This window comes from Notothenia rossii, assembly GCF_949606895.1.
Source record: "Notothenia rossii genome assembly, chromosome: 12".
Lineage (NCBI taxonomy): Eukaryota > Metazoa > Chordata > Actinopteri > Perciformes > Nototheniidae > Notothenia > Notothenia rossii.
In genome coordinates, this window is record NC_136911.1 from 6,502,135 (window position 1) to 6,524,331 (window position 22,197).

At 41.1% G+C, this 22,197-nt stretch overlaps 1 protein-coding gene across 11 annotated transcripts in view; it reads right to left on the reverse strand.

Moving 5' to 3' along the window:
• Positions 1-9,354: 9,354 nt before the first annotated feature.
• Positions 9,355-22,197, reverse strand: part of ntng1a (netrin g1a) — an 83,378-nt gene continuing 70,535 nt past the window's right edge. For 2 of the 11 annotated variants that reach the window (XM_079662153.1, XM_079662150.1), the window contains exons 6-9: positions 21,219-21,263; positions 20,120-20,179; positions 16,237-16,371; positions 9,355-10,907 (exon numbers count right to left, since the gene is read on the reverse strand). In XM_079662153.1, coding sequence (XP_079518279.1) covers positions 10,672-10,907; positions 16,237-16,371; positions 20,120-20,179; positions 21,219-21,263 — 476 coding nt within the window. In that variant the 3' untranslated portion in view covers positions 9,355-10,671. Of the gene's footprint in view, positions 10,908-16,236; positions 16,372-18,404; positions 18,573-20,119; positions 20,180-21,218; positions 21,264-22,197 lie in introns of all 11 variants that reach the window. The other 9 variants (XM_079662154.1, XM_079662155.1, XM_079662156.1 and 6 more) reach the window with 9 other exon arrangements.

A 22,197-nucleotide genomic window follows, 5' to 3' on the forward strand; every position in this document is an offset into this window, starting at 1 on the left:
CTTTTTAAGTTGGAGAACTTGCACAATTGGTGGCTGACTAAATACTTTTTTGCCACACTGTATATGCCGTGAGCTGATTATCAAGCCTCCATTGTAACAGTCGCGGGTGTGCTGTGTGTGTGCGTGTGGCAGAGTCCTGCACGGGTCTGATTTTCAAGACCCGCTCCCGCCCCGCACCCGCGACGTGCAATACCAAACCCGCCCCGCTACCCGCACATATTGCCAATTAGTTCCGCAACCCGACCCGACCCGCCGGCACAAGATCCGCAACCCGACCCGAACCCGCATATATATGAGCAGTGAAAACGTGCAATTATTAACACACGCAGTTGCATATTTGGCTCAAAAAGCGTGGGATGTTGGTTATTCTCTCCATCTAGGATGACACCAAAAGCCTCCCAGACGTTGGATTTCCCTCTTGAGGAAGAGTTATTGAAAATGCTGTATTCTCCGCTAGAGAGCTTCACCTCAGCCATTCAATGTGGCGCGCTCAGCAGCAGATAGGTTATGATTATGCTCGGTCCCGCGGGGGAGAGGTCTGAGGATTTAAACATTAAACTAAATTATTATTATTTACATATATTTATTATGCAACACCCGCAACCCGACCCGCATCATCTTTGTTTTACCCAGAACCGAACCCGGAAAAAAGCCCGCAAATCACCTTTTTTGCGGGTCACCCGTCGGGTACCCGCGGATACCCGACCCGATGCAGGACTCTGGCGTGTGGGGAGTGTTTCAATAGAAAATTCCACTGTAGCGCCCAGTACCATAATGGGAAACCCTACATGTTTGAGCACCCTCTATGAAACGTCAAACTACCCCACAGCACCCCCAAAAGAAAATCTCTGGCGCCGCCACTGTGGGCTAAGCCCCGGATGTTTCCAGGTACAGGTAATGCCCCTGATTAATGCCATTAATGTGCAGGTATTTGGCAATAAACCAAAGTATTGGAGAATATTTACACCCGTCACTGACACTAAATCAGAAGTAAACAGTCAGCCGTTTTGCTTTACCTCAAGCATGTATAATGTATGTGTGGTTTTGCCGATAAAGACAAACAATGGATGTGTAGTTAGTGGCGGTGAACTTCTGTATGGCCACAATGCAAAAAATTTAGAAGACCTTATATCATGATTTTTTTAGCCACCGTTTCCAGCCAACATGAATAACCCAGTCATTGTTAAATATTAGTTAGTGGTTTATTATGTTTTCAGAATTCCACAGAAAGTTCACACTTTTCATTTTGACTCTTTTAAAACAGGAAACGATACCCTTCATCATGGAAACCGCACATATATTTATATCTTCATCACTGGATACACCAAAGCTGTGCAGAAGCAAACGTGCCTTGCATAATTATTTCACTCACACACCTGTTTGTGTCCTTGGGGATAAGCAAAAGCAAAAAGGTATTTTCTACTGCTCAGAGACATCTCCTAATGAAGGTCTTCCTAAGCAACAATCTATTTTACGACTGCACTCGCTCATCAGCTCAGACCAGACACAGATTCTCCGCTGGCTGGACACCGCTTTCAGGAAACAAAAATGTCTTACATGTCCTCTCATTATCCTTTCTCACTTTGTTCTTTAAAGACAAAAAATTCACTCAGGTGTCTCCAGTGACTCTAAGACAAGCTAATCTTCGTATATGGAACCATTTTAACAAGACGCCTATTCCTGATTTCACCGGATGCCTTTTGGATTACATTTCAGTAGATGAGAAACAAACACTGGGGTTATTTACTTTCCCTGGTTTTCATCACTGAACATACTGTGCTTTCCAAACCCTGAAGGTTGCCTATTGGTCAAGTTTCCAGGCCAATAGACTTTTAGCCATTTGTGTTTCATTACCATCCAAATAAAAACCTTTTGTTTGTGTCTATGCCAGAGCCTCTGCTGAGATATTCCCATTTGTACGACTGGGCCACAACAAGGCTGATTATCCCGTCCTTATTAAAGCCACAGGGATGCCAGCAGTGAAGCCGGTTGTATTTACAGCACCCAGAGATGCTCTTTTGTTCTCCCAATAAAAGGGAAGGTGCAGGAATGCTGGCTAATGATAGCACAGATGACAATCTTGGCCCTCATTTGTAGTTAGCAGGCATCACTCTCTCCCTCAGATGTCACCTTTTACTCCTGTTTCCCACTACATGGTGTACCTGCAGGAACATCAAAGACAGCAGGAATTAGCCCGCCTCTTTGAAGGTGGACAATGCAACAGTGATGCTAATGCTCTAACCTCCATCTCCTCTATGGTAAAGTACCTTCAAATGACCATATCACTATATGTCAACTGTGTCCTCATTTTTACAGAAACAATGAGATTTAAATATCAGGCTGACTGACAAGTTGTTCTTTATTTATTACTGACTCATTTGTTATTTGTCATTTAGCCCAGACTGTTGTCTCTTCCAAGTGTGGTTTAGTGAAGACAAAGCTGTGAGTATCACATGTCTGAAATACATCAGGTGTTTCGCCGTGGGCATGGCAGCGATTCAACTCCATTTCTGCAGATAGCCGTCTCTTGTCTGATTAGTCCGAAACACACAACAGTGAGCGCTGATCAGAACTGCATTCAAATAAAATGTGTAAATGAGTACCTGGTGTGTGGCATCATGTACTGTCAAAACATATCCACGCTCAGTCACAATACAACGACTTTCCCTTAAAACTTTGATTCATTTAATTATTTGCCCATGCCTACTCAGAGATAAGCAATTTAAGATGTGGTAATTACAATCAAAACAAAGAAGAGAAAAATGTGCTTAAACTTAAACAGAATCTAGTTTCGCAGGATTTTTACATGGGCTTTGGGCCTTTTTCTTTGACACTGTGTTTGTTCAGTGTATCAGCAAATCAGAGTGTTGACACTATGGGTTGCACACGGCGTTTGTCCACAGCACACACTACATCTGTGGAAAACGGTGAGTGTGTACTCAGGTTGATACAATAGTGACACAGAAAACAAACACTGTCTCGTACTTTACATTTCAGCACTTGTATATTCATCTGTCATTTTTTTTTTTTTTTTCCTTTGACATGAGACTTGATTGAAGTACAGTATGTTTTTCCTTGCCGGAGTACTAAATATAGAATAATTGATAGAAGTTGAACAAAGCAACCTATATCCTATATCCCTCATTTTTGTAAATCCTCCCATCATACGCCACCCCTGAAAACAACACATTTTATGGAGATCTGATATCTTGTGTCACACGCATGAAAAGCTCTGTCTGGAATGACTCAGACTTTTAAAGGCTCTGCTCACCTTGGCTCCGCCCACACAGGTGCCTCCAATCCTGCCTGATCACACCTCTCCCTCACACGGTGAACTCTGTGGGCTTGATTGCCACCTCTCTCACTCACCTGTTGCACACAGCTGTCTGTCCTAGAGAGCCGAAGTCCCTCCCTTTCCGGTGGAACTCCATGGGACCTTATTTCGGAAAAATTATGTATTGAAGTCAATGGGAGAGAAAAGTTATCTTTCGATCTCGTTTGAATTGTGCCATGAATTACACATATGATGTTTGTAAATTTAAAAGATAATTTTGCAAGTCAAGAAAAAAAAAGTTTGTCGTAAAACTGCGAAGTAACACTTATTTTTGTGTGAAACCGCTCCATGAACTACATCTCTGGTCTCGCACAATACACTTCAACAACACCAGAATGAGGCGAAAAGTATTAAACTAGGTGGAAATCATTGCCCACCACGTCTGGGCATGTTGAGAGCTGCTATTACACAAAAGGGGAGTTAGTCGGTTCCGTAAGAGCCAGCATGCGGGACCGGCTGTAGGCTTACAAGGTTTCGGTGAGTGTTAAACGAGTGTAATGTGTAACGTTAATGTCAGCTAGCTAACATTAGCTAACAAGGTACACTCCCATGTTTTGTTTTAGCAACTAGTTTTCTCGTAAAGAACTGCGTGATCGCTGTGTATGCTGTGGATAACATTAGTGTTGACAAGGACAAGGTACACAGAAAACTAGTTGCTAAAACAAAACACGGGAGTACCTTGTTAGCTAATGTTAGCTATCATTAACGTTACATTACACTCGTTTAACACTCACCGAAACATTGTACAGCCGGTCCCGCGTGATGGCTCTTATGGAACAGACTAATGGCGCCTTTCCACTGCAGCGGGTAGCCCCGTTTAAGCGTCCTTAATCGTCCTCAAGCGGCCACGCCAGTTTTTGGTGGCCTTTCCATATAGCGCAGCACCGGCTAGCGGGTACTTTTTCCCTCTTTTTCCGGCCCCATAAAATCGTGGCTCTATCAGACCAGGGCCAGGGCTGAACTAGTGACGTCAACACTCTCGACTGCTGATTGGTCAGAGAGAATTGTCACAAGATCGCGCGCGAGATCATCCCTAGCGTCGCATATATATCTAGAAGCAAGCTTGCAGCATTTTTATACACAGCGTTTTTTGACGTTCCTACATCTCATTGGGGATGATAAAAGCTCGACGGAACAACTCGAAAATGTGAAAGTGTTCCAGGATGTCTCTGCACAGATGCCCCGCCTACACTGCGTTGCTACCCCAGGTCCTAAACTGTAACGGAAATGCGCCACGGCCTCGGACGGCCAGCGAGGCAGCGAGGACCCTTAGGGACGCTTAAACGGGGCTACCCCGCTGCAGTGGAAATGTGCCATAAGTAACTCCCCTTTTGTGTAATAGCAGCTCTCAACATGCCCAGACGTGTAATGATTTTCACCATGTGTAATGCTTTCCGCCTCATTCTGGTGTTGGTGACGTGTATTGTGCGAGACCAGAGATGTAGTTAATTGAGCGGAACAAATAAGTGTTACTTCACAGTTTTACGACAAAACTGTGACTTTTTTGACGTGGAAATGATTTTTTAAGATTCACAAACATCATATGTGTAATTCATGGCACAATTCAAACGGGATCGAAAGATAACTCTTCTCTCGCCATTGACTTCTATAGATAGTTTTTTCCAAAATAAGGTCCCATGGAGTTCCACCGGAAAGGGAGGGACTTCGGCTCTCTATTAAAATAGCAGGAATTAGGTGAGTTCACTATGGGGTCCAAACTTAAATACAAGAAAATAAATAATACATAGATATAGTAACAAAGAATAGTTTTAAAGACATGAATCCATTACAAATTAAATAAAAATACCTTTCTTTTCTAAGAATATTGAATTTAAAATATTTGACAGTTCACATTTTGACAGTCTGAATAATAATCTGAAAGAGTTTTGTTTCCTTGATGGTGACTTCTCAGTGTGAATACAATCTGAATCCATTCAGTTGCCCACAAATATTACCCACAGTCCTGCATACGGACATCTGAGGATTGGCGATGAATTGTTTGAAGGGTTTAGCAGCAGAAAATTGCATTAATGCACAGATGCACTAAGATGCGTTGAATCCTAGAATATGTTTGTTAAACTACCGTGCAATAACCCAATGTTTGCCAAGGAAATTGTTCAGATTAGATCTCTGAATTAGATTCTAAAAATGTCTCAATAGACAATCAGTAGTAGATCACTTCTTAAAAACAACTGATATGTACGTTCTATATCTCCGGATTCGGTACGGCAGAGTTAGTATTTACCATAATATCAAATAATGTCCACTGCTGCAGACTTCATTGATGTACAGTATATTTAGAATGTAGCCCGAGTCATTGTTTGTTGTCCTGTCCACTTTGTTTGCAGTAGCATTAACAAGGCCTTACAGCTAGCTAATCCAGATTTACTGTCTTAAAAAGGATTAGCTCTCAATCCTGTTGTAATTCCATTCTCAGTATATTATATTAGTCTACAGGTGCATCGCTCCATGGCCCGGGAAAAGGTTGTCATCGCCAAACTGTCACATGAAACCGCCTCTCAGTTCCTCTTCCCTCCTGACTCTCGCCGGCATGAGAGCAGAATTTGACATCCATCAACCGCGTTGAGCCACGATGAAGTTTCACTCGCTTTACACTTCAAACATTCCCTGCTCACAGCTGGAAGCCCATCATGAGCGCAGAGTATTTTGAAGTATTGGGAAAGAGCATGATAAAGCTGGAATCCCGATGGCTTCTCTCATAACAACAGCACAACATTTTCACTTCAGCAAGATGTCACCTCAGTCTCAATTCTCAATCATCAGTGTTGTCTCACTCTGAGATGTGATGGGCCCCGGCGTTGTGCTGTTATTATGGGAATCAAAGGTAATGAATAAGTCTATACAGCTGTGAAAAAGGAAAAAAGAAACATGTGACTCAACCCTTATTTAGTAAGGTACACACTATCAGTATAACACAAAGCAATACAATAGCACTGCAACCAACAATGCTCCAAAGGATAACACCATTATATTCCAGCCAGGTAAGGATTCTAGACGTTAAATACTTCATCACTCGCAGGGAGACATATTACCCCGGTAGCACCACCGCGGAAACTCTCAGGTGTGCTGGTCTCCAAAGGAATCTGTACCTTTGAAAAATGGAGCCTTGAAAGTATTCATTAGTTAGCCGAGCATTGAGATTACCCCGCTAATGCTAGTGTGATTTACTGTAAAAGAAAAATGTGGGCCATACGGGAAAGAGAAAATGCTTTTCAGCTTCTCAAAAGCACCATTTCTAAAAGAAAGTCGAAGAACTTCAGTCGGGCTTCTCGCTGAGTAGCAGCTTTAGTATCCATTAATGGACATACTGTACGTCTAGTTTCAGCTCGGAGGAACCACTCAGTGCTCACTGGAGGAAAAATAAACTAATCAATGAGTGCTGTGTGCAGTTCAATAAGTGCATTGATCATCACACAAACAAACACATCACAACCATAGCGGGAAAAAGAGCGCCGGGGCAAGGTCAATACCTCTCAACCCGAGCAAATGTGAGTCTGCTAAGGCCTGTTTTCCATTGCCCTTTAACACAGCGTCAGTCAACTGATGTACAGAAAGAACACTATGAACATGTAACATGCTGTCAGTTCAACTCCTTTAAAGATGCTAAGTATTTCAAGGTGTTGGCAGTTGCAAGTTGAACTTTAGCAACCAATGATAATTCTAAGATGGGTGAGGAAACAAATACAGAGTTCTCTTTAAACCACAGCCTGTCCATTGGCAAGAAAATGTTTTCAGATGATTGAAGTCTTCGTGTGTCCTTCGTGATATGTACAGACGGTCGTTTTTCAAAGAATCTCAGGGACAAAAAAAATCAAAGATAAAGATCCAGAGATTTCTTTTGTCAAATGTAGACACATGATGACTTGTCTGGTCTGAACAAAAGGACAACATTGGTATACAGAGGAAGCCAGACGGGTACAAACTGTACGGGGTCATTGTCGGTAGAACTGTCTCAGTAGTATTGAGTTTACGGTTAAGTCTGGGTAAATCAGATTTGGTGTGTACGTCTTTAAAGTTGTTTTAGCAGAAGACACCCTCTTGTTATGGAAACACATTATATAATCCACATTTTCATTCAAGCTAATTATTTTTAACCGTCTCTAAATATCTTTCTGGGCCTTCTTATGTAGTTTGGCATAACAGCTGATGTACAACTCCAAAACACAAGGATGCAAAGATGGCGGACGGATCAAGATGCCTATAATTTGCTGAATGCATCAGATGGCAATTTGGCCCGGTAGCAAATGGGAAAAGCCTCAAGAGTTGCTGCAAGAGTGAGGCATTGGTGTTACCGTGCAAAACTGTTTGAAAAACACAAGATAACTAGTTCACAGACTTCAATGAAGTTCTTGATTTTGTTTAGATGTTTGATTTTTAAGACTAAGATAAGTCCTTCTCAAGTTTTGAGTTGTGTTCCGGGATTTAACTCACCTTTCACCTGCAGAAATCTGACACTTGTCCCAAGTGCTACGGTGGCCTGAGAGTGACAAAAAAAGTTGTAACATTCGTAGCCTCCGTAGTTTAATGCCTTCTTTAAGTCTTTGATTTCCCCACAGATAACTTTCGCACTGTTCTTGCCACAGGGCAGAAGTAAAAAATAACATGTCCCCTTTGAACACTTTTCACCATTCATTTCCACAAAGCACGTTACAGCAGGGAGATAATCCGGACGGTTTGCTCTGAAGTTTCTCGTAATGCTTCATGGGGGGGTCAGCCGGCAGCTGCTGGAGGTGAGGTATCTGGGATGAAGTCCTCTCCCCAAACGACGTCAACTCTATTTTAATTCTCCGCGCAGCATGGTGCATCGACACCTGGGCTGAACACATGGTTAAAATTAGGGCCACTGCAGGGGACCTTGACAAACAAGTGACTTTGACTGAATTTATCAGGGCGTCCCCGGACACTTCTCACACACACTACCGTGTTGGAGGACAATTTTTAGTTTTCTTTTGTTATCTATCAGTGGTCATTTCCGGTTTGAAATTCATTCATGTAGCAGTAAATCTCCTTTTCTGAAAAATGTTGCTATCCATTTGCGGCTATTTTCATCTTTATGTTCTATTTAGCATTAAGTATTAAGTAGAAGTACTATAAAAGCATTGTTTTATTTCCACTACTATGCATTAAATACGCATAAACAAGACAACTACAATGAATTCAAAGAAAAACATTGAATAATTACAATATTAAGTAAAATATATTAATTATAAAAATAATACTATTATTATATTATATTATTTACAAAAATATTTGTGTGTACAGCTAAAAAGAAAATACAGTAAAAGACATTACATTATTTACATTTTTCGAAAATGTGTTAAATGAAAGTGCTACAACAGTACACTGAAGATGTTTGAAAAGATGAGATCTGACACAAACAAGAAAAATCTGATCCATCATAAACGTTGGTAAATTAGGGGAGAAGTGTAGTGTTCCTTTTGAGAAGGAAGGACAACATGTCACACATATTTTACCTATTAGTGTAACAAACAGTCCAAAGTTATTTTATTTACTCCCAGGCATCTTTTAAAAAACAAATGGAGTGTGTTTAGCCGGAGCTGCGTATTGAATATTTCAGGTTATGGATAAAATGTCGTGTGTCTGACAGGAGCCACTATATAAACTTTGAACACAGGCTCTCTGACACATCGATAGTTGTAAATATTTAATTCACTGCCTCCGACAATGCGTGCCGCTGAAACAAATCTTTACCAGATTGAATTCTAGATAAATATCACGGAAATATCACCAGAGCTGATACACACATTTTGTATGCGGTTGTTTTGTCAGGGTGGCCTTGTTAGGGCATCTCGTGTTAGTGTCAGCACTCCTGAGCAGTGTGTGCTGCGTGGGCAAATATACATATTATAACAATATAGAACAACTCAGACACTTATAAATCCAACAAATAGTTAGTTAAAGTGTCCAGAAAAGTAATATGCAATTTCAGTAACAAATGAATAATATACCTACCTGCAGTCAACAAAAGATCAACACCATTTCATTTTTTAACTTTTATTCACTTAAATTCTCAAGTGTTAAAGCAAGAACAAAACATTTATAATGTCCTTTGGTGGGATTTTATTACACTTTATTAATACTGTATATGTAAACTGATATTCTTTGATGCCAGCACGTTGCCAATACAAAGGAAAATCAACTGCACAACTAAAAGAAATATTAACGAATAAAATAAGTGAATGAAAGAAATGGAAACCAATAAAAAATAAAAGAAACCAAAAAACAATTGCTTCTTCATTTGGATCAATTGATACATTAAAGGTTGCCTTTTCTCAATCACAGTTCGGCAAAGATACAAAAGGACTACACAAATCTTTTTTGTTTGCTCTGTCGAGAGGAGAACTTGCAAATACACCGATGGTTCTCTAAGCTCTTCGTCTGCTCGGGCGAAAACTATCCTCGCATCATGATCGTGGGGAGCGTGGCGGCTCTAAGATAGAAAAAAGAATCAGACGGCTTAGTTTGGAGTACCTTTTTTGCAAGAGGAGGGGAGGAGAGGAGGGGGGAGGGGCTTCTTACACATGTGCATCACTAACATCGGACAAAATAATCTTTCAACCAACAAGGGTTTTTACAGAGTAACGTTCACGAAAGCACAGGTCTGTGGTAGCATGGCGGGGTGGGGGGGATGAGGAAGAAACAGAAAGCTAGAGGGGGGTCGACGTGGGCGGGGGGTTTGTGTCACAAAGTGGCAGTCCGGACAGATTTCCTTCTATCCACAATGCACTGACAGCAAAGAATGCCTCCTGTTCTCAGTTTCTCTGATAAGTCTTCAGCAGCGGCCCGGCCAACGTTAAGCAGCAAGAAGCGTCCCGGGGGGGGGGTTGGGGGGGGGGATCGACGACCACTGCCGGCTCACTCCAGAGCTGATTGGTCGCAGCTGTTGTTGCCGTGGCAATAAGAGAGGAAGAGAACAAGTCTGTCATCTTCAGTTATCCCCTCTCAAACTGGAAGGAGTACCTGGTATGGCTTAGAAGGGGTGGGGGGGGGTCTCATTGTTCTTTGCACATTTCACTCTTATTAGGCTATTTTTTTTTAAATAATATCTGGCATTTTTAGAAGTATATGTTTTTTTTTCATTTCTATATATTCTTTGAAATTCAATGAAAAGTGTTTGCACTCATTAGTCTGGCACATTCTCTTATCGTCAGCGGAGTGTCCTTAGAGTCTGGCGGACAAGCTCTGGATAGTCCAGAAAGCTCATGTTCTTGTTTAATGGTTGATTATTTGAAATGGGTGGGGGGGTAAGAGTGGAGAAGGTGGGAGTGACAAACTCCGACCAGGTCCCGGTCTCTTCAGAGCGCCGAGGCCCCCCCCAGCAGAGTGGAGCTCAGCAGCAGCAGCAGCAGCCTGAGGGGGGGGGGAGGCAGGGCGGCCCCCGAGTCGGGGCCCCGGCAGCCCCCCAGCTCCGCCTCGCAGCGGGACTTCTCACACAGCAGGCCGGAGTAGTCTGAGGGACAGCTGCAGCGCACGTTGTTCACACACACACCCCCATTCTGGCAGCGCAGGAGCTCGTTGTCACACACCCGGGCTGCAGGGGGGGGGGGAGACAGGAGAGAGGGGTGAGAGGCACACAGGAAACAGACTTTCTGGTGACACTTTACCTGAAGTGTTCTGCATTAAAAGCAAAACTAAAATCTAATTAATTTCAAATCACATTAAACTGAAATAATTGGGATCACTTTCTTACAGTATGTTCTGATTTGAACAAATCAAAAACTGACAGAATATTTTCTTCAAGTAAAGTGTTACCACATTTTATAGCAGCTTTAATTCAGCTGAATCTTTACATGGGCAGTTTAAAAAAGTGGTATCAATATTCATATTACTCAAAAAAGTACATTTCTACTACCATTCGTAAACATTTCCATCAAAAATAATCCCTGATAAATAAAAGTAACGTAACATTATTATTTAAGACAAACTCTGCAGTGCATGCATCCTATTTGGTTACATTTGACTATAACAGGTTAGTAATGTTAGTATAAATCTGTTGGTAAAAGCACTAGTTAAAACCCTAACCCTAGTGTAAAATGTATAATATTTCTACCGGTGGTAGAATCAAAAACACATTAATAACTTCTACTGTACCTTCCTCTAATCTATTCCTCTAATAATACAATGCCACCTTTAAAAGAAAAATAAAGAAGAATCATCATCTTCTAATGTAAACATGATCACTCTGACTTTAGTGTGAGTAAACTCCCTTTTAATCATTTGCATTGTAACATCAGAGTTGATTAAAGTCCGCTCCCGTCAGTAGTGCTGCTGTACAGAAATCCTCACAGCCTGACAGGCTTTCCCCCAAACAGCGGCTTCTTAAGACAAACTGAACGTCAGGTGAAAATTGGTGTATATTTAGAGCTGGGACAGCGAGGCCACTCTATTCCCGTAGGAGGCTGGCTGTCAAGCAAGCTGCAGGCAAACAGAGCAGCGGCACACAAACTAATAAACCAACAGAGACAAATAAACAGTGATAAACACGGGGGCCACTCCTGCCCATTCCACTCCTTTATGGGAGTGGAAAACAATGTGGTGAGCAATCTATGAACTCTACGGGACGTAAATATCACAATAACAAATAGCAGGCCCCTCTCCTACTAGTGAGGAGTGATGGCTGCTTTCTCCCAGGAATAGCCAAATAGGGCTTTGATGGGGGGGGGGGGGGCTTGTTAAGAAACATTGACTCCACCAATCCTGTTTGTCTAAGCGCCGGAGAGAGGGAGCTGCAGTTTGGCTCTGTGAGTTTAGTTTCAGGTCACTGCTCAACACCATGCACACCTCGGTCCAAAACACACACCTGAACTCTGTCTTTGTCTCCCAATTACATATCAATTTCAAGACCATTTGAGCCACTCAGCAGAAACTAAAGTAATACGTCAATATATAAAACTGCAACCTCTGTTTCCTTCTTCGGAAGTCGTTTTTTTCTCCTCGTAACGAGGCGGCTTCACATGGCAACAGAAATGTCTCCTTCAAGACGACAAGGAGGAGCAATTTATAAATTCAAGACCGGTGATTTTCCCCAAGTGGTCTTGATATGATCAGAAGTGCTCCTTTAATCAGAACTACTCTTACCCGGTCTATCTTATCCCTCCTGCTTCTATAATTGTATTTGCTAAAGATGTTCAAAGTGGTTTGCATTACTTTTTTGCTTTAAAAGTATTACACAACACTTGAAATGAAGTGCATGACATCATTGTGCATGCAAACCTTACACAAATTAGTTTGATGAACACAGCACGTCAACGTTAATTTCCCACCATATTAAGGATTGCATTATTTACTGGGACGACAAATAGCACTGACTCGTCTAACAGCTGATTATTAGCTTTTAGCAATGATAATAGCCCACACTGTTGGGTACAAACAGAATTAAGTAATTCCATATTAGTTAAGCTATATTCATCTCCAAATCAAGAAGGTTAATTGTGTTATAGCTGCCAACTACTTTTAGCAGCAATCTCAACTTGATAAATCCACCTATTAATAAAAAGCCAACAGACAACATGATTTCAGGGTTAAACAATATTGTGAGTGAATATAAAAAGCAGATCAAATAAAAGTGGGCTAAGAATAGCTGCTTTATGTTGTGGGAATGACGGAGTACTAATAGCTTCCAACAGCAAATATACTCTCCCCAGGTCGCATTTAGCCTCAATTTAAAACTGGTTCACTGTCTTCCAGAAAGTAGGCTAAGCCCAAATACAGCAAGAGATAAAGTGGGAGAAATTGATTATTTATTTTCAAGTGGAAAGACAGAGTGGTATTCAGAAACAAAAATGGGATTATTTTCTAGTGGCCTTCAGCAGTTTCTAATGAGGGGAAGCAGCCCCTACTAGCTTGCATTTTGTTTACATGTAGGTATTGAGAGCGTATTTTCATTTTAAGTTGAGCTCCTACTTTAAATATTAATTATGCATGGTGCTCAACACTTTATAGCACGTTCACTTGACTTCAAAGTAAAGCTCAGGTAATGGCCGACCCCTGCAGACAAAGCGCTTCATTTGCTGCCAACTAAGCATCGCTGAAGTCCAAAAAAAACAGAGGTATAGATTTTTAAAAACATCAGTAGCAAGTTTATTAAAGATGTATAACAGGGTCAATGAGATTAAAGGTACTGTGACACTATGGGGGGAGAGCAAAGGGCATTATGGTTAAACTCAAGATTCTAGTGGAGCATTGTGTTGAGATGAATTATTTTGAGAACACCTTATTTCATTCTCTCAAATGAACCATTTCTCTGCGTGTAAACAGAGCCAGCACAGGCAGTAAATGATGAGATTTGTAGCGTTTGCTTTTGATATGAGTGATAATATTTAGAGAGAGGACCGCTGAACTAGGTGTGCCTGTCTGCGACTGGGAGGTGTTTGATGAGAGATTTGAGATTTAATTGCATTCTTCAGTTTGCATGCAGATAGAATATTGTCTGTAAAGAAGCAAGGAGAGGTAAAAACTGAAAAAAGTTTTTTCTTTTACAGTCGAGAGGTAACTCAAACAAAGATAAGCTCCTTGGACGGGCATTGTTTTCAGGGGTTTCTAGTTTAAATGTTCTACAGAAAATATGATTTTCAATAAAAAAAATTGTTTTATAATTGCAGTGAAGAACAGGCTTATTGTTCATATATATGAACAATAAGCCTGTTCTTCACTGTATATATATATATATATATATATATATATATATATATATATATATACACATATATATATATATATATATATATGTTATTGCCAGAGCAGTAAGAGATTTATTTATAAAAACTACATGGATAACAACAATGGATGTGGTAGGACTGGGTAGTTATATTTACTCAGTTGTACTTACTGTTATTTTGGATATTTGTAACTATAATCACTATAAACATTACATATATGTACTTCCCGTTTAATACATTTCATATACGATGTTAAATATTTTTTGACATGTGCTTATTTGAATTACAATTATTGAGCACTTTTGTTACATCAATATATTTCTTTATTCTCTGGGGTGGTCAGAAATATAATTTTGATCCCCCTGTCTGTGTAACACAAATAGAGGAATTGACAATAAAGTTAAAACTGAATGAAAAATAATTGGAGAATAGTTGGAGTGGACACTATAGAAGAACATTTATTCAAAATATATATTTCAAGTTGGTCTGATCTTAAGTAAGAATAAACGTTGGCATTGGCATTTTGAGAACACCTCAGACAATAGTGTTTGTTTGATTTCCTGATAACTGTTTCACAGCCTATCTGACAAATAAAACTTCTGATCCATTCAGACTTCCCATCTGTATGAATCGGCCCTGTCTTTTTTTACCTGTCTTGTTACTACGACACCAACATGTAATGACTTCTGTTGTGCAGCTCAGCATTCTCAGGATTCCACTTTTATCATATGATGAAATGTGACATATGCCTTAACCTCTACCTTTTGTGTAGAAACAGTTCTGTGTGCTGACAGTGCGTATTCACACTTAAACGCTGAATCTATTAGTCAAACACAGTGCAATTTAATGAACACCCAGCTGTGTCAAAAACAGCTATAATTAACAAATTATTCATTTCACACATTTTCATCTGCACCTGACACATTCTTTTTACATTTCGCAGACTAACAAAGGCCAACAAAAATCTAACAAAGGCAAGTAGTAATCATATTATTTCCAACATGTTAGTGTCAAGCTGCATGTACTGCCTCTATAAACTACTGTATGACTAGACCTATTCACATCCTGATTGGATCAGGAAATACTTCATGGTTTGTGACTGAAAAAATACGTCATAGGAAGAAGACAAGATTTTTCCCTAATTCTTCATGGCAATATTACACTTGCTTCATCCATAGGAGGAAGAAGTAGAGGTCACGAGTAGAATTTAATTCCACAAAACAGGAAACCTGACAATGTTGAGTCGCTTTATTTAGGACGCCTTTGTTAGTTAGGACAAAGATTAATGTTGAGCTACAGGAGGAAGGCAAATAGATGTCATCACCTTCTGGGAAAGTTAAATCATTCTGAAGTAAATTGATCACAGTGATGCAAAGGTAGGTCATGGTTGATGAAATGCTAATTAGCAGCAATTATGACACTATGTTATGTGAATGTATTAACCGGCACAGTTCCAGAGGGGCCAAATCATCTGTGCTCTTTCCATTAGTACTTTATGAAGTATAAACAGTGTTTGTCAATGGGTATTTTGTAAATTAAAGTTGTTTCTTTCATTATCAAAGAGTTTGAATCCTTCCTCCTAAGGTGTGTACTTTCTTATGGCTACCTCCTGTAGAAAAATGGGTGACATTTGAGGACAAATGACTTCACAGGGCATGCATTGTAAAATGGCCTGGGGAAATGTAAATGGTAGATAATAATAAATGAGCTGGAACTGAAAATGACCAGCATTCTCCTTTGAAAAATGTTAGTGTTGGATGGCATTGTGCTGGTGTGGATTGGCGAGGGGTGTGATGGCTACTCAAACAGATCACAGGCAGCATGTCAAGCAGTCAATATTGACTCAGCTGTTGTTTGTTGATGTGCGACATGGCTGGATAACTGAGTTACGGAGCATCATGCATCCTGCCATGCCATTGCTCTGTTCCTATCGGAGCCATAGAGGACACCTTACATTGTTACACAGCTGCAGCAAGTGTGAGTTGCAGGTTTAGTAAAGGGCTTAGTAAATTGGGTTAGCTCATGTTATGGGTCTGTATTTGTCCGGGCAGCCGGGCAGTCCTGCGCATATGCAGCACATTCTTCCAGCCAGAGCTCAGGAATCAAACAGAGAGAGAAGGAATCAGAGGGATAGTAAAGAGAGACAGAGCTGAGGAGGAGAATAGCCAGGAGCTGCGTGAGGAGGGTTGTGGTTTTACTTACATTTGCAGCCATCGTCCCACAAATAGCCAGGTAGACACTGCTGACACTTAGGCCCTGTAGTGCCCTCCTTACATATACAAAATCCTGTGCCATTACAGCGATCATTGACTGAGCCAAAGGGATTACAATTACACTCTGGAAAAACAAGACACACACAAACAAAGGCTGGAAACAGGGTGGCTTTGACTTCCTGCTACACGTCTAGGATTTTCACAGCGTGGACCACCGTCCTTAAGTTCAATAATAAGGTCATTATTACAACATAGAGTCTGATTATTTTCAACCGACACAAATCTGACTCATACAGAATAAAATGCTACCATTTCAATTGTTATGAAGACGGAATGAGAAAAGAGTGAATGATTAGGTTCATGAAAACTTTCTATTCATTACAGCATATTTGTCATTTAATAAAAATAACGTTACTGTTACAGTATATAGCTATACAACGTGCAATGAGCCAAATATGCAAAGCATTATCAGTAGCTTTGATATAAGATGAACAAGGTGAGCTAATCTGCACATGCTTTTCCAAAATAGTATTCATTCACACAGGTACAGAGGAGATAGATATTAGGAGAAGATGAAAAGAGGAGACAGGAACATGTGATGAATAGTTACCAGGTGGATATTGGCAACACAGACAGACAAAGAGTGAATGTTCATGTTTCAGAGGAATGAGAGTAAAGCACATTGAAATGGGCATTGTTGTAATATGTTCTAACTATTCCTTATTAACAAATACATGTAACATTGTCTAGGAATTTGGCATTATCTTCAAATGCCTATTTGTCGTTTACATAAGAGAATGGTAATCAGCCACAATTAGACACAAAAAACCCACCTCTCGTGTCTCTGCTGCCCTACGCTCAACTGACATGGTGCTTTCAACAGCGACTATGCATTCAAAGTGACACCTTCTCTGACAGTCCTGGCCGTCACATGGCACCTTCTGTGGCCCGCTGGCTGCACGTGGCTGCACCCGAGTGACTTCCGAGGGTCAGGCGAGAGGAGAGAGGTGACGGCAAGTGACAAACAGGGGGGTCAGTGGGAGGGAGGCAGGGTGAGGTCAAGTTTGCAAAAAGTAACGCCTTGGTGACTCTTAACGCCTTGTGACGGGATTCAGCTGCTACTCCTGAGGCCATTTCATGTAGGCCTATATGACATATGCACTTGTGTGGCACCTCTGACTGGCGGTGTGGCTTCCTCGCGACATTTCTCTAAGAAGTCTTGTTACTTGTCAGACTCCCCCCTCAGGACTCACAAGTGCACCTGGCACTGGGTACCAAGAACTCACACTCTGCGCGCTATCTAAAGAATCCAATAGGGAACCAAAGTACTGCCTTAGGAACTATGTGAAATTTAATTTTCCACACATTTTTACATGTACAAAAAAACAATGATGCAGTGCGTGAATCCCTGTGTAAAGGTAATGGACAAAATAACAGAAACACCAGATGAAAATGGCCTTTTAATTCCAAAATCTTTAAGATGACAATATCTTCACAGACAAGTCATCTTAAATTGAATACTAGTAATCTGTAATTCTATATTTAAGGTGTTAGACAAGCATTAGGTTACAAGCTTATAGTATAATGACATGTCCCCATTTCATGAATGATCTACTTATACATTTGAGGGAATATTAGCATAACGATAGATAACAATAGGAAACAGCTAGCTATGCTAACGTGCGGCTAGCTCCATGTTACTCTATAGACATCAGACTGTCTGAGGTGTTTCCATTAGGTTGTGCATTAAGATTTATTCTTTTATATGTACCTGCAAATCTGATTATGCTAGCTATTAATGCTTTGCTATTTTTTTTTTAAGTACAGACAAGGAGCTATTAAATAAATATGATATAATTCAAATAATAAATACAGCTAGCTAGCTAACCCTGGTATAGTAGCACTCACGAATCATTCTACAGTTATTAAAACCGTGTGTGTCTGACTAAAGCTGAATTATAAGTCCTACAAATTGTGTGAGAGCAGAAGAAGCAATACAGGAATATGTGAAGACCACGGAAAAACATGGAGGCAGGAGGGTGTAGTGATGATGAAGCCGTGGGGGATGAAAGATGACACTTTCTCTGGTAACAGGTGAGGCGAGAACAGTTTGTGTGAAAGCAGGGTGGCGATGAAAGGGGCCGGTGGGCGACTAACCTATGCACACATTTTCATCGTCCAGTTCTGCTGAGGTATTGCGGTAGTAGCCCAGCTTGCACAGCTGGCAGTGCTGGCCCCTAGTGTTGTGCTTACAGCTCACGCAAATGACGGTGTTTAGCAGCTCGATGTAGCTGCATCGGTTGGAGTGGCCGAAGCATTCACAGTCTTGCAAAGAGAGTGTGAGGGGAAGAGAAGGGAGAAAGAGAGAAAAAGGAAGAGAGAGACGCGGTAGGGAGTGTTGGCATTGTTGATCTTGCTGCGAGTGCTACGGCGGCTGTGTTAGCACGAATTTAGGCACCATGGCATGCAAGGTTAAAAATGGAGACTTGGGCGTGAGGAAAGAGATGTTGGGAAAATGATGAAAGGGATGGTAACTAATGATTATTCTGACATGGACACAGCCAGAGTAAGAAGACATCACACAAAATAAGCACGGCGTTAGTTGGACCCCAAGAGGTCACATCACTTCAAGCACACCACGACACAAGGCAAGAGAGGCTGCAAAAATTATGACACACAGACACGGTCACATTGGAAACAACAACGGAAGCGTAAGGCAGGTCAGAACATGAATGAAATGGATCTTTCAACTCAGGGAATGGTATTGGGGAGTTTTAGAATAATTCTCTAATTGATCTCTTGACTGTCATGGACAATATGGTTTGAGGTAGCAGGATGAAACGTTCAAAGATACTTCATTTCACACCCCTCTGTAATGAAATGAATGACGTTGATTTTTTAAAACTCTTAATTTACCCCCCTTTTTTTTTTTTAAACGGTTAGATAGTTGTATTTAAAGGCTTATTACAACGGAAAGCAGTCAATAAGGAAAGTGAGCATATGCTGAGTTGCACTGGCAGAGAGTGTCTGCTATGCAGGGTTATGTCATGCTGAATTAGATGTATGGAGTTGTAGCTGGACTGTAAAACCTCATGCTGCATTCTATGATAGTTCCTGGCAGCCCACCCTGAGGGGTGCAGCAGCCCCAGCTCGCCACTCTCCGATTAAACATCATTCTCCCACACTGAGTGACCACTGACACCACGTGTCACAGCAGAGACAGATGTGACCTTAAGCCTCACTGGCAGACAGAATGCCTGCGGATCCAGAACAGGGTGGTGGCGGATGGGGCTTTCGTCCAAAGGATTGTGGTTATTAAGGATCTGTATTGAGGTCAGGTCTCTCTGTCCGGATGCTAACAACCTGAATAGGCTTTGAAAATGAAGTCTAGCCCACTCTACATTTCACCTAAAGCAGAAACTCTTGTCCAATTGTGAGCTTAAATCTTCTACATTAGACGCCTCACTCTCGCAGACATACTCTCAGAAGACAAATAATCTCTCCTTTCCAGAAATAGGCTAAGGTCATAAATCATGCACGAATGAGGAATAAAAAGTCTTGATTCTTGGAAACACATTCACCAAAAATAGTTCTAGTCTCCAGCACCCACTTTGTTTGAACTGAAAGAGATATTATTCCAAGGGACTTTTATAGTGCTTAGAAACGATTCCATAGATGAATGAACCCTCAATGGGCCCTGAGCAGAGAAGACCATCGGTCCAGAACTGAGCTCCAGATATGGATACACAGGCTTCTAGCATTGGGTTAGTGCTACAGGGGTTAGGGGGCTTACAGTAAAACAGAAACATCAGTTAAACAGTGAGGGGCTCAGGGGGTCATCTGAGGGGCAACGTATGAATTCCAGCTCCTACCTCGCTTGCTGTTTGCAACGTGGACAGAAGGGGCAGTGGATAATGCAACCTGAGGAGCTACTAGACAAATTAAAAGAAGAAACAAAAAAAATCATGATATTGCATCAAACAAAACATGTAATGTCAGAGAATTACTGAGCATAATGCTTAATAAAACTGTAACTCTAAAAAGATAAATAAACAGGCGCAATAATGATGAATGATGGCATTGGGAAATAAGGAGTGACATTGCCAAGTGAAGTTGGCTGCATGTAGCAGCATCTGTTACAAATGCTTTAGATGCAGAAGAATTCAAATATTATGGTCCCTCTTTTATGCTTCATTTCATTAACAAGTGCTTTGTATAATTCAGAAGCCTCTATGTGTGTTTCCCCGTACAGAAACGGTCCACTGACAAACTACTCTCCACCTCGATGGAGGCCATCCAAGAATTTTCACCCTATAAATTTGTGCACAGGAGCATAGGCAAGGAAACTGGCTAGCAGTGAACACATCAATCCCTCAAATTCTTTACGGTCATAAAACAAACAGTGGGAAAATAATGAATACGCCCAGCCTCTGCTATTGTACTAGGTGACATAAGCCCCTAACATACAGTGAGTGTGCTTGGCTGCAGTCATGGAAACACAGTGCTCAGTGGTCGTGTGCTTGTTGTTTGCGAGGTGACTGCACATCACATCTGCACGATGGATTAGGCTGAGATGAGCCTAACATCAATCTGTATAAAAAACACAGCGGAACCTCTCCTGCTTTTCCCCGCCTGTTACGCTAAGATGGGAATCTCTGGAAGCTCTGCACCTAATTAAAATCGAGGGTGTATGTATAAACATACAGTGCACACATTGAGAGGATAATGTACGGCCCTGCAGCATGTCGAGTGCTCCACTGAAGGAGCCTGAACCTTAATCCGGAGAAAGACTAGCAAGCGGAGGATGTTCTTTTCAGTTTGTCATAAAAATAGCTAAGATTGGAAAAGGGAAAGATACTCGTGCTCATATACAAATACTAATTGCTACAAAAGAGTGCTTTTAGCAAAAACCCAGATATAAATGAATCTGTGAAAAAAAAAAATTGTTGTTGCGTATTCTTAAATGCCTACCTTCTTTTCGGTTAGCGACACCTAGGGATGACACATTCGGCCGAACTGCGTGCAATTGAGAGAAACCAGGAGTTATTCATGTGCACTTATGTGATGCAATTTACATATAGTCTAAAGGGGGGTGGGGGACTAGGTGGTGGTGGTGTACACACAGAACTGGAGACATGGACATGTCTTGCATGACTTGGATCTGTAAATCAGGAAACAGCAAAAACAGTTGGGCAGGGCTGACATGGACGAGCAAAGGGAATGCATCCAAAGACCCATTGAGGACATTGGAGAGACGTTGTATGTAATTTGTGTGACTTCCATTGGCTTGCTGTCTGTTTGTGTGTTTATGGCACATGGCAATGATGAGTAAAAAACTGAAGAAAAAAATCTTTCATTTTGTATTTAAGTCGTGATTTATGCAAGCGAATCTAAACTATGTATAGCAAATCAAGAAGTTAGGGGGCATTTTGTTTAATTCATCACATCGACTATATAATCAATATCTAATTACAGTGTATTTCTGGTGGAGGAATAACAATGAATAAATAATGGCAGGTGTTTGGGACTTGGAATGAGGGACTGCTGTGGGTAGCATAACCGAATAATTACATACACGTCCGTATTTCCGTGTCAGGGAAATACATTGGTTGGAAATGGAGAGGACTCAAGCAAAGGGAGGAATACGGATACGTTTCCTGATTGTGCCCCTTATCTCTTCACTTGATCTTTCTGTCCTTTTGCTATTGACTCATGAATCATGCAATCTTGGGTAATTAACATCCAGTGGCGTCTTGGCATGGAGCCTATTGGCCTAACTAAGGTTGAATCTGATACGAGACTTCTGTTCAGGCCAGATCATTAAAAAAATGACTTTCTCCCGTGGAATTATTGATTGAAAGATTTTTTTATTCCACTGCATTGGAATTAAATAACATATTAGGTTTGAGCTTGGCATGTCTGCACACTGTGACAATCACTTTTAAGCCTC